The following is an 18,716-nucleotide window of genomic DNA, read 5'->3' on the forward strand; positions in this document are numbered from 1 at the left end:
AGGGAAAAAATTTTAATTATTTTGAAGAAATACAGTTCAGTTGAGTTTTAGAAAAAAGTCATTTTCCAAATCGAATTTCCCAGTTCTATATTTCATATGCATATATATGTTGTAAATGTAGATGGAAGAGAATTATATATAAATATATATGAACCTTTCTTTGATGTATTGTAAGATAATATGACATAGAACTGCTACCTGAAAGACAGTAAGTATTTCCCTTTTAAAATGGCCTTTTTTGGTGCAATAAAATAGACTGTAATGTATTGAATCTTCCCAGCAGTGTTCAGTGGGGGTCTCCCAGTACAGTGTGAGGTCTTGACACATTCAACATGGTTAGAAAGTTTTATAGGAAGTACTACCATTGGGTTTTGTTTTTTTCCTGAGAAAAAGGAAGGAGCAAAGAAGGAGCTTGCTTTGCTGGAATAATTGAAAAGAGAAGAGCAGAGAGAAGTGCTGGTCCATTGATTGTGCAGTTCTGAACATTTTATGTTAGCTTACATGCAGCAAGGTTTATTTTCACCTCTTGTTAAAAAGCAACAAAATTGTTTACAATACCCATATGGAGGATAGTTAAACTTACAAAATAATAGTTGGAAAGCTGATTGGTTGTTTAGGTTTGAAAGTGCCAGAAAACTTTTACTCAGCATTGTCATGAATTCCATATATGAGAAAAATATTTTGAGATATATCTAGGGAAAATCCTAAAGAAAATACCTATTATTTCTCCTTACTTTTAAAGCTAGAGGCTGAGCTTGCCACAAATCTTCTCTGAAGGATTAGGAGGATGAGCAAAATAACAAAATTATTCTATAGCAAGCATCTGAAAAATCTAAAGTTCTAAATTAACATTGGAACAGTTTGGCTTGGAACACTGTTTGTTTATTTCTGCTGGATTTCTGTGATAAAGTGTTATCAAACTTGGCTAATATTAACTATTGCCATGCTACAACTAAGAACTTTCCCCTCCAATGCTCTTGCCCCATGTGTTTTTTAAAATATATTGATTTGGTTTGTTTTGTGAAGTTTTATGGATTTGCTGCCCTTTTTTTTTTTTTTGAGGGATTTTTTCTGTTTGGTTTGCTTTTTGGTTGTGTTTTGGTTTTGTTGGTTTTTTGTTTTGTTTTTTTTTTTTAGAGGGAATAGCAGTTTTACTCACCTGTTTTAAGCTGCAGCTTTTTGATGCTATAGAAGCTCCAGAAAACTAGATACAGAGAATTTTAACGGAGGTGAACTAATGGGTAGAATGAGGTATATAGCTATGTCCTTTATTTGTATGGCTCCCATTTCATTAAGCAATTGCCACACATATGTTGTATGGCATATGTCCATGATTATGCATGCCATCACAGTCAAGTGAAGTAAAATGAAACACAACAAACTGAAATTTCTTCCTTAAACTCTTTTTAGTTCTGTCACTGTGTTACTGTCCCAATGTCGGGGGTGTCTTTTACTCTTGTTTTTCATCATGATAGTTCTATTTTTTAATGTATACTAAAATCAGTGTGCAGATTACTTTTCCGTGGAACTCAAAGGATCACAGAATGGTTTGGGGTCAGAAGGGATCTTGAAAGATCTGCCATGACAGGAATATCTGTTACTAGATCAGATTGCTCACAGTCCCATTCAACATGACTTTGAAATCTTCCAGTAATGGGGCATCCACAATTTCTCTGGGAAATCTGTTTCAGTTTCTCACTACCCTTATATCAGAGAGTTTTTACCTCATGTATGTACAATCTAAATCTGCTTTCTTTCAGTTTATGGAGCCCAGGACACAACTGGCTTTCTGGGCTTTGAGCACACACTGCTGACTCATGTTTAATTTTTCACCCACCAGTACCCCCAAGTTCTTCTCCACAGGTCTGTTCTCAATCTATCCAATTCCCAGTCTGTATTCATACTGATAAACTCTCCAACCTAGGTGTTGGACCTTGCACTTAGCCTTGTTGAATTTCATGAGGTTCATATGGCCCTCACCTTTCAAGCCTGTCAAGGTGCCTTTGGAGGACATCCCTTCCCTCTAGCGAATCAGATGCACTACTCAGCTTGTTGCATCTGTGGGTGTACTCAATCCCACTGTCTCAATGATGCAGACACTAAATAATGTTAGTCCCAATGTAGACCCTGAAGGGACACCATTCATTTCTGGTTTCCACTTGAACATTTCAACCATTGACTGGAACTCTTAGCATGTGACAATCCAGACAGTTCCTTATCGATCTGATAGTCCATCATCAAATCAATCTATCTGCAATTTAACAGCAAGAATATTATGCAGGACCACATCAAAGGCCTTGTCCACTCATGCAATCACTCCATCATAGAAGACCCCTGGATTAGTCAGACAAAATGGTGAAACCATGTTGTCCGTCTCTAATGACACTCCCTGTCTCCCATATGTTTTGATATATCTTCTAGGAAGATCTGTTCCATGATCTTACCAGGTACACAGGTGAGGCTAACTCACCTCTGTGAATTTTATGTCACATTCTTTTCCTCAACAGTCACTCTGTTCTGCTGTCCCTGCACCTCATTCTCTCTTGCTTTTGATATCTTTTAGGGCTTGCACCATGCTTAGATTTTAAAGTCTTCTAGGAAGGGAGCACATATATAGGATGACACTTTTTCACAGAACTGTATCATTAACAAGTATCAGTTCTGAGTAAATGATCTCATTCCAATTTAACTGATCATTGTGACATAACACAATTTTACTTAAAATTAAATCATATTTACTCATATATTTTTAGAAAGGTGAAGAGTCAAAACTGTTTATACTATTAGATTCCTGTAGATCAGCTTTGGTGTTTCTTTTGTGTCGTGTTTCGACAGCGCAATCATCCATTAATCTGGTGGTGATATAAGATTAGTAGGAATTCATTTTCTAATTTAGAAAGATGATGATTGCTTAAATTTTTCCTATGTTTGCATCAACATGTTTGTTCTGCTTTTCTGAAGACTTGTGCATGTCTCTGTATGTTTGCTTCATCTTTACATTTAAAGGTGTACTAACAGGTTTTTGTCTAAATGGAATTCCAGGCATTTTTTAAATACTAAATTCCTCAAATAAAATCAATATTGAACCCCTCGGCCCATTATGTGAAAGAAAAATACTTCATAGCTAAAGATCAATGTGTAGTAAACTGAAACCTAGAGATGATAAAAGGATTTATTCTATTTATTGTTTTTCTTATCCCTGATATTTGGTTAGAGTCATGAGTACAATTGTAAAATAGTAAACGTTGGCCCAAACATAACCTATTAATGTAAATGACAGACGAGCTAAGGTTTTTAAAGCAAAAAGTTTTCTTTGAATTGTAGAGCAGGTAGTATCAAAATTTATGTTCTAAAAATGAAGCAAAGAAATCTCATTTAGCTATATACTTTGAAAGAAATAGAATACAGAAATCCTATCTGAAAACATTATCAGTTCAAATAGCGTGTCACAGTTTGTCATTCTTCCAAATTGTATGTATTGAGCAAATCCGTTTTCACTTACTTGCACCAAAACAAAAAAGGGAAAAACTGATTACATGATCCATACTCATGTCTAATAAAATTGCGATATGCACTTTTTGACAGGCTTATATTTAATGCATACTGATGGGAAATTCTAGTTCTCTGTTCTCAGCAGGAAAAGTAGGGTTTTAAGAAAACCTTTTTATTTTGTGACTGTCACACAACATAACAATTATAAATGAAATGGAGGTGACAAGAATGAAAAACCAGCTTGCTGATTTTTATGAAGTGTTTGTATTTCCAGAAAGGCACTCATTGCAGTTATTTGATTTGAAAAATTAATCCTTATAATTCCTTTTGAGTTCCTTAAGTACTGTTCACTCTTTTCCAGGATGAGTTTTACAGAACAAAGCCTAACAGATTTCTACAGCAGATTAGTTTACACATAAAGCTCAATTCCACTGAGAATGATTCTATAGTGACCCCTTTATATTTCCGTTGGGCTGTGTGAATGCTTTAATATGTAGAGAACAGAGTTAAATAAATCTATTGTCTCAACTAACACATTTATGCAAACGTTCTGAAATATTTAATTATATCTTCTTCTTTTTCTCCACAATTAAGAAACCAGATATCAAGGCCATCATGTGTTTATTATAGCCTATCCATTAGACTAAATACATTCACTTATAATTAGGGTTTTTTCTCTTTCTCCTTTGTTTTGCAGAGCAAGAAGAATGTGTTAACTGCACAGATGAATGCAGAGTGCTTGGTCATTCTGACAGGTGTTGGATGCCACAATTTCCTGCAGCCAGTCAGGCTGAGAATGCAGATTATCGCACAAATCTCTTTGTACCCACAGTTGAAGCTAATGTTGAGACTGAGACATACGAAACTGTGAATCCCACCGGGAAAAAGACTTTTTGTACATTTGGGAAAGACAAGAGAGAGCACACTATTCTCATTGCCAATGTTAAACCTTACTTAAAAGCCAAACGTGCCCTGAGTCCTCTGCTTCAGGAGGTTCCCTCAGCATCGAGCAGCCCAACCAAGACATGCATTGAGCCTTGCACCTCAACAAAAGGACCACTGGATGGTTGTGAAGTGAAATCAGGAGCCTTGGCTGAACCCAGCAGCCAGTACTTGTCAACTGACAGTCAGTATCTATCGCCCAGTAAACAGTCAAAAGACACTTCCTTCATTGCATCAGATCAGATGGCTAGGGCCTTTGCAGATGTACATTCCCGAGTGAGCCGAGACTCGAGTGAGATGGACTCTGTTCTGGAGCAGTTAGACCGTTCAGCCCGGGATCTAGGCAGGGAGTCGGTGGATGCCGAGGAAGTTGTGAGAGAAATAGACAAGCTCTTGCAGGACTGTCGGGGAAGTGACCCTGTGGCCATCAGAAAGTGAGGGGGAAAATGGACAGGCTGACAGTTTGGTTCTTCTTCTGCTGATTAAAAGTAAATAAATAAATAAATCCCCTGCTTGTAACAGAATTAACAGGAATGAAGGAAGACCAATGCTGCTTTAAGGCTTTTAGTGAACATCTGAAGTGCCCACAAGTATGTTCTTTTCACTGCTCTTTCTTTTTGACAGATAACACTGGTTTCATTTTGACCAAACTTTCATTAGGACAGAGTCAAGTACACCAAGAATAAAATGAAAGAAGGAAAGACAGTGCCATTTTGACAATCTGATAGGAAGGTGTGAGAAAGATGGAGTGGAAATACGTGTGCTACTTTAAGACTGTCCTCAAATAGCTGATGCTGACTTTACTGTTTACGTATAAACCCCAAGAAAAAAAGGGTTGAATAATGCTGATCTGTGGTGGATTTCCAGCAGTCACCACAGGCTTCTATTGAAAGTCCTATAAAGAGTTATTGTAGTAGTCCAAGTGACATCAAACATTAACATTCATTTGTGGTAAATATTTATGTACAAAGTTATCTGCCACAAATATGGGAAAGAAAAAAAAGAACAATAAAACAGAAAGAACCATTCCAGAACATTATTCAAGGAAACATATCCTAATCATTAATGAAACACTTCATATCATATTAAGGTTAAGTGTAAAATGATATAGTCCATCTTGTCCTGCACACACATAAGCTAACTCACTTGATAAAAAAGAAAAAAAATTAATATCTATTTAGCTTTTTAGTGTCCAACAAAGCTATAAATAGTTAGTGATAAGTTTAAAAAAAAAAGGAAGTAAAATAAAGTTTGAAAAAAAAATAGAGTTACCTTAAGGGTAATACAGAAAAGAAATTAACATTATTAACACTTCTTTATTCATTTGTGGACACTAAAATAGCTCAGGAGGGTGAAAATGTCTTAGACATCCACAAAAATCACATGGTCATTTAAATGTGCAAATGTAAGAAAATTCAGTGTGTTTACATCAAATGACATATTTTTATTGATTTATTGCAGATTCAGTGCATATGAGCCAAATTGTTGAGTGTATAAGAGCTATATTGTGTATTTTATTAAATTAATATATAGTTGTGTTGCAAAAATATTTGGGCTTATATTGTAAATGGCAAGTGTTGCCTCGGTAGCTGTCGAACTCTATGAGTTTTGTTTTTTCCTGCTTCCTTTTCCCCATGGAATATGGGAAGCAGCGCCTCAGAGCAAAGTCTCTTGTTTAATGTATGGTCTACAAAGTACTGCAGTACATAATCTGTTCAAAATGTGTTTGAGTGAGCTGATGGAGCTAACTGAACAGCCTACAAATACATCCATCAGTCATGGTTATGTGCAAGTCCTTGTAGAAGCTTCTATTGCAAACTCATGTGTAATAACAAAAATTACACTCGAGCCAACAGCTGGAACCTCCTTGGTTGTTTTTTTTTTTCAAACACATGCAACCAGCCTGTTTAATGTACGATATTTGACTGACTTTTTCAGAGATGACACCATTTCCAAATTTTTGATATAAAATTCATAGAACTGGAAAATGTTTCAGTACCGATATGGCGTAAGGAGTATTTCATCTGATTCTTCAGAATATGCAATTGCTTACTGCAGTTCTAGATAAACACTGGTTATTTTGGGGAGTGGTTTTAGTTTGATTTTCACTTGAATACTATTTTCAGATAACTTGGTATATAGTTTCTACTTTTTATTATTTTTTTTCTAAGAGTGTTTTTATTGCATTTGAAAAATTCAAAATTACTTTCAGGTATAACTTAAAAAACAACACATATTCAAAATGAACTTGCACAGAACAAGAAGAAGCAGAAGAATAAAATTACTAGCTCAGGATATACACTTCAGTTAGTCCGTTGAAAATACCACTATGGCACATCGTTAAAAAGTTAGGTATTGGGTTTATTGAATTTAATCTGTACTATAAAAACACTTATAAAACAGATTGTCACTCTGAAATACCATAAGCCATAGTCTTTCAAGAAAGAAAGTTGACCCAACAGCCTATTTTGGTTTTGAGATTGCATTTAAATGGTGATTCTTAGCTAGTTAGTCCTACAATGAATTGTCTTTGGGAGACAACCGTTCTGACAGTTTGCTTTTAGCTCCTCCTGTTAAAAAAAATCCACTATTACATGTAAGAAAAGGATCTTGTACATGTCTTATCAAGCTACTCTCCATGTTTTGGACAATTTATGTATCTAAAATGTGGTGTTGTCTGTGTTATATAATTTTATTTTTTTGGCCAGGAGACCTGAGATTGGTTTTGCTTGATAGCTTGATAGCTTGAAATTCCATTGTGGAGAGGATTTCTTATTGTTTGATTGATCTTTTATACGTATTTTCGTGGTGCCCATCACTTCAGTGTCTGTGCACCAAATCTTTAGCTCTGCCGGTGAGATCCATTATTCAGCAAAATCTAAGCCAATATGTAAATGCAGTCAAGTGATGGAGATTTGTGTATTTTATAAATGATTTTAACACTGAATAACCAATTGTACAATTCATGTATGTTTCTGAAGACATAAAACCACAACATTCTGAGAAAGGGCTGTGCCAATGTACGAGGAATTTACCTTAAGGCTCTCTGTCACTAGTGATTTACTAGCTTTAGCTGTTTAACACATTATCTGTATTTAGTAGTGATTATTTATTTACCAGTCTGAGGTAATTCAGAATTCATGACTCACAACTTTATAGAAGAGTTTAGGAAACCTTACTTTTATTTAATTTGGCTTATGACTGCCTTGTGTTGTAGAACTCTGGCATACTGCTTCCAATAAGGATATCCCAGGTTAAAAACTCTATTTCACAATTTAGAATGGATGCATAATGAACCAATAAACCAGTAAAGCTTATACAATGTGAGTTTTACTGGTTCAGTCAAAATTAACATGATTGTGTGTGAAGGATATACTGCACACAAAGGAATTTAAAAAGTGTTTTTTCTCCATGGTATCTCTAGTATCACCATTGGAGAAAGAGGCAGCAATGAAAGATAAAATTTTGGAGTTATTTAGCTCATTTCTTACATATATGCTTTATAAGATTAGGAGAAAATATCCGCCACATCATTATAAAGAGAATGTTGGAGTTAAGGGAGACAAGTTAGAACAACTAATAAATTTGTACTGTGCACTGTGAATAACGAATAAGGCATTCTATATATTTTTTTAATTAACAAAAGCCAGAAACTGGGAGTTCCTTATACAATTGGCCAATCAAATCAGAACTCAAAACCAGACCTTTTTTCCTTTTTTTTTTTTAATTGGCATATTTAGCAGGAGATTCTCCTGAACTGTGATTTGCCACTTAAGAATAGACATTTCCCAGTCCAAGTTACCCTAGAAGTCAAATGTTGCTCATAGTGGAGCAAGATGTATCATTCAAACAGTTTTCATGCTGCTTGCTGTCAAATGAAAGGGCAATTGCTGAGGTCAAGTAGGAGTCTGAAGCCTAGCATAACATGCACATGCTCATTATTGTTTAATTACTTTCTTTTTACATCAGGTAGTGATTATTATTGCATTAATTTAAATGGGAGTTTTGGCTATCAAGATTTGTTGATTTGAAGTGTAATTGAATGAAATCCGATTAAGGTTTTGACTTCTCTGGCCCAATTGTGATACAGGTTGGCATTCTCATTTATCAGCCCCTGTCTCCCCATATGGCTCAAAGTTGCACCAATGACTGGTGAATGACACAAAAACCCCCAAACAAAAGCAGCATACATTGTATGGATTTTCTCAACCGCTATTGTTTAATGGCTGTGTTTAATGTGACCTATCTGGAAAATGAGGACTACGAATAAAAAGCAATTACTAATAGTGGTGTTGCCTGCTTTTGCATTCATTAACACAGAAGAAATGTGTTAAACACTGCATACCACAGGGAGCCTGATGGTAATTACTTTGGAAAAGCAACTTGTGGCAATGCGGCTGTTACAGCTAGTTATCAGTTTGCCAAAAAAATGACAGTTCCTGCTTCATTTATTAGAAATGTGTAACTGTTTTCTCTCAACAGGAAAGTGGTGAAGAGTTTTCATCAAGCTGGGTAGGTTTATCTTTTAAGCAGCTGATGCACTGAATCCCTACAGGCTGTTATTTGCTCATAGAAACATGGAGCTGAATAAAGGATATTTTGGTTTAGTACACTGGTGTGAGTTCACCAAGAACATTATAAATCAGGGTATAAGTTCTCAAAGACTGTCATACCAGCAGAGGAGATCAAAACACCGCTTAAGTATACAAATGGAGAAAAAACCCCTGAAGAATGCAAAGGGTTGGAGTTTGGTTGTGGTTTTTTTTTTTTCAAATGTCTTTTTTAAGACTGAGCAATTTTATTCATGTTGCTGTAAATAACATGACAAATTGCTGGGAAAAATATTACTAAGTCCTAATTTTTTTCCCATTTTTTTTGTTATAATTTAACACTTTCATTAACCTCTTTTGTTTGATTGTTTTTTGTTATGTTTGAACATTATGATTAATCCTTAGAGTGTATGGCCTTCTCTGTCTCTGTTCCTATGTGATTATAGCAATGACATACCAAATTGTGTAAAGCCTGTACACCAGATTTTTTAGGGTTTTTTTTAGGAAGAGTTGGTTTGTCTTTTGTTTGTTTATTTTTGTTTCATTTTTTGTTGTTTTTGGGGTTTGTTTTTTTATTTTGGTTTGTTTGTTTGTTATGAATAATTAAGTATACAGGCATTACTTTTGACAGCTAAATAGAATTTTAGCTTGTTCAGGACACTACAGATATTATAAAGATATGTTCTTGTCCTGTGGACAGAATTACCTTTTTTCTACATTTCATTTTTTCTACAAGTAAGAAACAAAACCAACCTGCATCTCATTAGCTGGCCATCCTAAGGCACAGAAACCCACCATGGTTTTCTTCCCTTTTTCTTGTTTCATATATTTATCTTTCTACAGACTGAATTCCAAAATCTAGGAAGCCACTCTCTGTGCAGACTCCTGACAGAAGGTACCTTATGCTGCTGATGGGCTCACTGGACATGGGATGTTACTCTTACTGTCTTCAGCTTTGTGTAATTCAAAGCTTGGCTGGATCTACAGTATATGTAGAACAAGTCATAAACCCTCCTGGCTTTTCTTTACCCAGAATACAGTGTCATTGATTTCCCATTTGGAAAGTAGCCAGTCTGTCAAACAGAGATTCTTAGATCTCCTTTAAGCCAACCACATATAACTGCTTCAGGGTGTTCACTCATGGGATAAATACCCTATCTTTATCCTTTATTGAGTCTAAGACATGAAAGCAGCTGAAAGCTTATTTCTTCAGTTAGTAATGTTTCCCTAAAAATGAAATTTCTCCAGTAGAAAGGACAACTGTCTACTGTATGCATAGCTTGATTTGTGAAAGGTCACCTTAGTTTCAGTAGTGCATGAAGAAATGGATCAGGGAATTAATGAGTCATCTAAGAATTTTCTGATATATTCCATAATGGATATGTTATGATTCAGGGAAAATAGTACAGTATCTTGATTTATTTATTGTCGATGGTTCCTGGTAATGCCTGGCTCATAAAAACATTTAGTTTGAATTTTGGGGAAACATTTTTCTCTCTTTTTTAAAGATTTTGGTTGGTTGGTTGGTTGGTTGGTTTCCTAAATATATACTATTTGGGGCCCCTTGTTATTTTTAAAATAAAAATACTGTTCTGGTATGGTTCCCCCCTTTTGGTTCTTTAGGCTGCAGATAATACCTTTTACTTGGATGAGACTCCAAAATATCTGTAAACATTATGAAATTTATCTTGGTGAGAGTTAATGGTGTAGGTGCAGCTTGAAACATATATTACTGGACAACAGATTCAGATTTTTACCTACTGAGGAATGGAATAATTAAAATTCTATTTCTGAAAATATATTTTATTTAATACTTTGAACACTAACTCTATGGAAATTTTATTATAGCACACGTACTGAACTGCTGCCAGAGAACTAGGGGAACAGTCAGCCAGTAATCCTCAAAATTTCCAAGTTAAAAGCAACGTTGAAGTTGCCTCTGGAAATCAATTGATTGCTAGTGTAGTATAGAAAACATATTTTCATTATGTTTGAAGAAGAAATGCTCCTTAACAAATTTGCAATTATATTTTGTAATAACTGCACATTTTCCATCTTTTTAAGTGCAATCACATACAGAAGTCTTTTGAGTGGTTTGATTTAAGAGTGATAAAAAAATGGATCACTAGGCTGGCATCAACATTGAAATGGGAACACCATATCTGTCTGACCATCAAAAAATGACATTTATCTATTTCTGTTATTACTTTCTATAGGAAAATGTTCCATGCATATAATTTTTAAGCCTTTTACATCAGGCATCGATTATTATGATGGATGCTATAACGATTTCTGCAAGTGTCCCTTTTATTAGTCATCACTCCTTCCTTTTCATATGTCCATTTAAAATTGTTTACATTGAAAATTTATCTCATTAAATTTAGACCAGATTACCTCTCTGTCTTCAAAGATATTTCACACTTCATACCATATAATAAAAAATATTAATCATAATATTTGTAGATGAGACCTCAATTTATTTCTTACAATTATTTGGTTTAAAATTTGATTAGTGCTGCTAATATAATATTTTATTTTAACAATATTTTTATTTTCCAATTAAAATCTTTATCTTTTTATGAACAAATTCTTCATTCACTATTGTGAGTTCAGTGGAAGATCTTGTTAAGAGGAGTGCCATACTTAATAAGCTGGAGAGCTCTAAATAAGAATGTTTTCTTGGTAACTAAACATATAGGTATTTCGTCTTTAGTGAATATTATTTCTTTTTGGATTTTTTGTACTGAAATTCTGAGAAAAAGTAATCTGATATGTGTATTCTGGATAACTAATACATTTGATATCCTCTAACTACAATATGGTTCATAGTAATGATATTTTATTATGAGTATATGTTTAGGGACTGTCTTAGACCAGATGAGAAATTGTACTTACTCTGAATACCCTTTGAGTTTCCGTGCTTCAAGCCATATTGCCTAGGGGAATGATTTTCTATTCCCTTGTGCTTCATTCTAAATTGAGACCAAAATTAATATAAGCACTGCTATATCATTTAATAAGGAGTTGTATGACACCAAGTGAATATAGTAAATACAGCAGAAAAGAATACATGTGAAACTATTTTAACATTACAGTATCATTGTATTATAAGAGATTTAGAACAGAGATTAGCAACTGTTAATAAGCCTTTATCTTTTACCACAAGATAAACGTCGTAAAAGCACTGAGGTTTGCCTCAGTTTAAGGTCTGTAGTAGTAGTGGAAAGCTGCAGAATAAGGGTACTGTTCAGACTCTGTGTTTCTTTCATGGTATTTTCTAGAAGAGACTCCAGAGGTTGGTAATTATGTGTCCATAGTAACTTATGCACTTCCGTGAGCCACTGTTAAGTGAACCAAGCTCCCTGGTATGTACCAGCTTACTGCCACTCAGTGCTCCAAGACTACCTTAGCAGAGTCTGTTTAGGTGACTTTTTATGGATCCACTATGGACAGCAAGTGGATTTTTTTAGTACATCTTTTTGTACGTGTCAAAGTAAGAACACCTTTCAAAGGAAAAGAACATCTACTTTTTGAAAAAACAACAGTTTTTGAAAAGAGGTCTCCAGAATCCGCCTAGAAAAAAAAGAAAAAAAATCCAGGAAAAATAGCAAATATAGTCTTGTGGATATTTTTCCCTCTGAAACTCGGTTGAGTAACACTGTTGATGACTATAAATCCAACACCATACTTTTCTAAATACACCTTTTCCAGTGGACTAAAACAGGAGAGAGGAATGGAAGTTTAGAAACCAAGGTAAAGCCTGTATACTGATAGCAAACACATTCAACCCTTTAATTCCAAATGAATCACCTTTTTTAAAAGATTCATACTTCTGCTCTTATTACTAACCTTCTGTGGACTGCTAAATCATAAAATCACTGCAATTGCAAAAGTTAATGTGGTGGAGGTAGATATCAAGATAGAGAAGGAAAAGGAAGACTATGCTTCAGGCAGACTTCCAGTTCCTATTAATTCTTATCCCTTTATCTGAGGTGAAATGTCAGGGACCCATCATATTACCGCAACAGTAGGAGAAGTAAAAACAATTGAAGGACGTCTGAATCAAGCACTCATGTTCAAAAAGCTTTCATGGAGATTTGCCAAGCTTATTCTGGGATCAGGCCTGTAAACCTGAGACAGCTCTGCCGATAACTAGTAATTCCTGTAGTCTAAGGTGATGTTCACATCACCTACTGCCTGGAACAATTTCAAGCTTCTATGGGCAATGACAACATCAACTGCAAGGAGCCACCAGGTGCAGCTGCCAAATCTTGAATTCCGTGGTTTCTTGTAAGTGGATGCCAACTGTCCTCATTCACTTTATTTCCTTTATCCTGAGTGTTTATAAGGCATACTACTAAATGCTAGTTGACATTTCCAAGCCTTGAAGGGTGGTCTGGAGGAAGACCAATCCTTGTTAAATGCATGAGTTTGTTAGCACAGAATGCTTTTTTGAAGCCAGATATAAAATCAGAACTGTATTTGAAGAACCACCTGTTTGCTCAGTTTGGGAATTTCTTTAATTATTATTTTGTTTCACTGTATAAATAATCCAGAAAATCTTCAGCATCAGTGAAGCTAAACGCATGCTCATTTTTAACAGCAGCATAAATATTAATCACAATCACCAGTCCGGACTGAGGAATTTATTTGGCATAACATGTACAACTATGCAAAAATTATGTAAAAATGGAAGTTATTATGAGCTGTAATTAATATACTGTATTACCAGCTGACTCAAAGCACTTTGCTCAGCATCCTTAGTTTTAAAGACTGCATCTGAGTGGTGGTAAAATATATACTAAATTCAGTAAAGCACATCAGCAGCCCTAGGCTTTCTCTTCTAGTAGTGTCTAACATTGGATTTTATTTCTGTTAGAATCTTGCTATTAAAAAAAAAGGCAGTATAATTGCTGATTTACCACCACTGCTTAATCTAATTCAGTTCTTAGTGGTCCATTTGCATAGTGGAATCTGCACTTTATGTCAGAGAAAATGTTATGACTCCACCTACCTTAGTTCAGAAAATGTATCAGAAAGGGGAAACAGTGGTACAAGAAAAAAGTGACAAATCACCTTTACTAAAACAATTTAAATACTGAGGGGAAGGGTACCTGTTCAGTGTAGCATCTTTGCAGGTGAACTAAAAGTGCATCAACTCCCTTCATCTTCCTCAGTTTCATCACTCGGTTTCTGTTTTACTGGGTTTCCACAACTCAGAAGTAATTCTCAAATATTCTGCTATCACATGTCACTATCTGTGTAAAATTTTACTCATTGTGAAGACTCTGACAGAGAATGTGCAAAGACATATGCAGGCATATAGTGCTTTATCAAGCTATAACATCACTAAACATAACTGTCTTCCTATTGACTTGTACCTAATCCAGACACTAGAGATCACAGACAAATTACAAGGTGTCAGACCCTGTCCAGCATGAGGTGATCAAAATAATAGCAAATTTAGGATATTTTTTGATTGACATTTTATATATATTTCATTATATTTTTGCACTTCCTTCGAGGTTCAAATCCTATGGGTGACAGCTGTCATTGTAAAGGTGACTCATTACATTCATTTACAGAGTCCCTTAACAGATGGAAAGGTCTTTGTTTCCCAGGGAACACTGACAGGTTATGATTTCCAGAGCTTTTAATCATTTTAACAAAACTTATACACATCTGTCAATTTCTCTATTCAGTGATGTTAATAATACAGCAATCTGAGAATGACAAAGTACGCTTTCCTTTTCTTGAAACCACAACTTTTCCATCAAGACTGGAAGCATAGAACAAAAACACTTTTGAAGAGCTGTTTTTTCCAGTGTAAGTAGCAGTGTACTTGATCTGGCTGAGATGGAGTTAGTTTTCCCCACAGCAGCCCTCACAGTGATATAGTTTGCATTGGGAGCTAAAGGTGTTGGTAACACACTAGTGTTTTGATCCTGCTGAGGAGTGCTGGCATAGTGCCAGTACTCTCCAACATTCTACCCTCTCTCCCAACTCCCACTGTAGGCTGGGGGTAGACCAGACCTTGGGAGGGGACATAGCCAGGACAGCTGATCAAAGGAGTAGTCCATACCATATGACAGCTCAGATATAAAAGCTGAGAAAAAGGAGGCAGGAGGGGAAGTATTCATTATTTATGACATTTGCCTTCTGGAGCAACTGCTACATGCACTGAAGTCCTGCTTCCCAGGAAGGGACTACTGGACGTCACCTGCTGATGGAAAGTAGAAAATAAATCTTTTGTTTTCCTTTGCTTCTGCACATGGTCTTTGGTTTTGCTTAATTAAACTGCCCTTATCTTGACCCATGGGGATTTTTTTTATCTAATTTTCTCCCTCTCCTGTCCTGCTGAGGAGGGGATGGACAGAGCAGCTCGGTGACCACCTGGAGTCCAGCCAAGGTCAACCCACCACAACCAGCATTTATGACAACAGTAAAATTTTATTTTCATGGTACCTGTCTACAGAGCTTTTTTCTTCTTCCAAGCTACAGTGAAACTATAAATCATTAAAACATACAACTGATAAAACATGACAAGCTGGCATCACACAAATAATTAAAACCCAAGTCACTGTGCAGAACTGATAATTTTGGTCAGGTACAGAATAAGGGCCTTCACTGTGGTGCTTTTTCTGGTTCGGATAGCAAGCACTTCAAGCTCCCAAGGCTTGAAAATAGAGGCATCAGATGTATGTGTACTAGTAGATGTGGTAGCTCTGCCTCATGGCTAATGTGCAGCTCATTCATTCATTATAGAACCGAGGCTGTAGTACCCCTGTGCAAACCAGGTATGTTTTTGCAGTGATATTACAGGACGTCCACATAGAAGATCTATAGCCTTTCCAGAGCAATGACAATGGAATGTTTTGATTTTGGGATTTTTTTCTATAATGTTCATTATGAGTAGAAACCTGAGCATCTAAATGAAATTTTACTTTTTAGTCAAAGATAGTAAACTTTTTAGGAAAAATATTTTTACAACATCCCATACCTCTATTTCTTTTAAAATCTGAGGATTTTTTATTCTGATACCTACTACAAAAGAAAAAATAGCCATAATCTTTTGCAATGTTACACCTTAACTGTACCAGAATCCTTTCAGCTTTCAAACTATATTTTTAAGATCTCTCAGTGGAAGACTTTTGTGTTATCAGGTAGTTCTTCGCACTATTTAATATCATTACTATTTTATTCGAAGACCCTAGAGGAGGAGTCACAGCTTCTTTTTAAGCACCACTGATAAGCAGTGAAATATTTCATATTGGAAAGGTATTACAGAAGCAAAGCAAAGCAAAACATAACAAAACAAAAACAATATTTTGGACAGAGAAAATTTTATTATCTCCAAACAATCACAATAAGAGTTATACGACTGAGAATTTATAGGTTATGGTCTGCACAGGTAATGCGTACTGGAGCCAGGAATTGAACTTGAATTTCCCTCTAAGTCTAATACAGACCTTGAACTATTACAACCACCTTTTCATCTTCTTCAGGAAGACTAGATAGGTTATGGATCAGAAAGGCAGTTCCTAGAATTTAACCATGTTCCAAAACAGTTTAACCTCTTCTCTGTAAATGCTGTATAAACTTTGCCACTCTTTCGGCAACAAAATAATCAGAAAGGGTGTTTCCCACCATTTTCTTAGGGGCCTTACACTTCTAGGGTCCTTGACACCTCTGTATATATTCTCTTGAAAAAAATATGGACTACATTCAAAAGCTATTCTGTAAAGTAAAATAAGTGGCAGCCGGCACCATACAGTTTTGTTATAATGAAAACATGAGGTGGTTGCCATTACACAGTCCTGCACTAATGAGAACAGTAGGAGTCTAGCATTACAATGGTCTAATGAAAACAGGAAATGGCTGGCATTAGATTGGTATAATGAAAACAGGAGGTGGCTGGCACTACATTTATACAATAAATAAATTAAGGTTTCTGGCCCTACCAATCTCATCTACATTATATATTATTCCAGTATGTAAGAGAGAGGCTTCTGTAAAGTCAGGGACAGTGACAGTAAAGAGCATTCTTTGTTACATCACCTCAGAAGCAGTGGTGTTGTTTTTCTTTCAATTTTTTCTTTCTTTTTTTGATGGTTATACATCAGTGACAGAGGGACGAGGGACGTGGTTTTAAAAAATTAAGTGTAACGTATATAGATTCTTTCTTTTATTTAAAAAATAACCAAAACCAGCTTGTTTTCTGGTGCCTGTCATGCCATTATGTGAAAGGTTAAAAATAGCTTATTCAAAAGTAAAATTTAATATGACAGGACTTTTTTTAATGAGCCTTACACTTAGCCCTCCCCAATTTGGTCTAAGTATCCAATTGATGAAAATACTTTGGGATGTTTCATGTAATATAGAGAATGAGATCAAAAGGAAAAATACATGCTGAGGAAAAAAGAAAAAAAAAAAACAAACAAAAAAGCACAACATCCATCATTTTGCTAATGGGTTTTCTTCTAAGAACAGAAGGGTCAGGTGGTTTTTTATCCTTGTTTTTCAAGCTAATCATTCTGGTTGAGTCTTTTTAATTATTAGTACACAAGAGAGTCTTCTGTGTAGGTCTTAAACAATGAATAGACAACCATCTTCCCTTTTATTGCACCTTTCAGAGCCATCTGAAACTGATTGATTCTCACTCTCCTTAATCTGGCTGAACTCACTATCAAGTTCGTACAGTTCAAGGCCAGTACGTTAAGGCACCGCATCAATCCACTCATACGGTACCTTTCAGCCACTCCTATTTCTCATCTTCAAGCTCAACTGCATTGTTTCTGGACATTTTCCATTGAAACCAAGAAATGAAATGAAGCGAGAAAATGTTTGGAGTATGATTTTCAAAGCAGCAATTAGTGTGCTGGAATGTTCCAGCATAAAATGCTGTGCTTCCTGCAGCCTGTTATTCTGCCGATAGCTTTGGTTTCCACATTCAGATTGAAGTGAAAATATTCCAGTCAGGTAGCTCAGAGTAAAACAGCAGTGTGATGCAAATAAGGAACAGATAATCAAATCAAACTTTCTAATCGAGTTTTGCTATGCTGACTCTCTTATTTCTCTCTAGCCTGCAGTTTGCATGTTTTACAACACTGCAGAACTAACTTAAAGAGTAAATACTTGTGAGTTTATCAAATCCTGTCATGTCTCACATATACTGAAGAAAAAATGAAGTAAAATAATCTTCCTGTGCTACTTCTATTATTACTTTAATTTCTTTGCATCTTTAGTGTGGTGCTAATTTAATCCTTTTGAAGGAGAGGAATAGAAGATGAAGAAAAAACTAGAGGGGTAAAACAGGGTGAGTCCTATTAACAAATTTTTTATTTTCTTTTTCATTTGTTTTTATTTCTTCATCAAAACACTGAAGAGAAAGAAAAGAAATACTCATACCTTATGGACCAGATTTTTAAACTAAAACGTATGGCACTGGAAGCAGCATATGCCTTAGAAAATCTGCTGTTATGTGTTTTGTGTGGAAGCCACAGACATGGCTTAATCGAGATAGGAGGCGACACGTGCCATGCATCTGAGATTAGTGGCTGGCCCTCAGCCATTAATGCTGGCATCCCGGGAACTGACTCAATCCTCTGCCAAACTTCTGCTGGGATTTGGGTTCAGTGAATCCGATTCACAATCTTTAATCCCCCCAAGCAGTATCTCTGAATTGTGGAGCTTGCAAAACATCCAGGTGGTGGTCCAGCCATGACAGTGACT

At 35.6% G+C, this 18,716-nt stretch overlaps 1 protein-coding gene across 9 annotated transcripts in view; it reads left to right on the forward strand.

Annotated features, from left to right (window-relative positions):
• PCDH17 (protocadherin 17) overlaps window positions 1-9,044 on the forward strand; it is a 92,704-nt gene extending 83,660 nt beyond the window's left edge. For 7 of the 9 annotated variants that reach the window (XM_032678787.1, XM_032678792.1, XM_032678793.1 and 4 more), the window contains one exon: window positions 4,190-9,044. In XM_032678787.1, coding sequence (XP_032534678.1) covers window positions 4,190-4,872 — 683 coding nt within the window. In that variant the 3' untranslated portion in view covers window positions 4,873-9,044. The remainder of the gene's footprint in view (window positions 1-4,189) is intronic. The other 2 variants (XM_032678794.1, XM_032678795.1) reach the window with 1 other exon arrangement.
• The last annotated feature ends 9,672 nt before the right edge of the window (window positions 9,045-18,716 follow it).

This window comes from Chiroxiphia lanceolata, chromosome 2 (assembly GCF_009829145.1).
Source record: "Chiroxiphia lanceolata isolate bChiLan1 chromosome 2, bChiLan1.pri, whole genome shotgun sequence".
Classification (NCBI taxonomy): domain Eukaryota; kingdom Metazoa; phylum Chordata; class Aves; order Passeriformes; family Pipridae; genus Chiroxiphia; species Chiroxiphia lanceolata.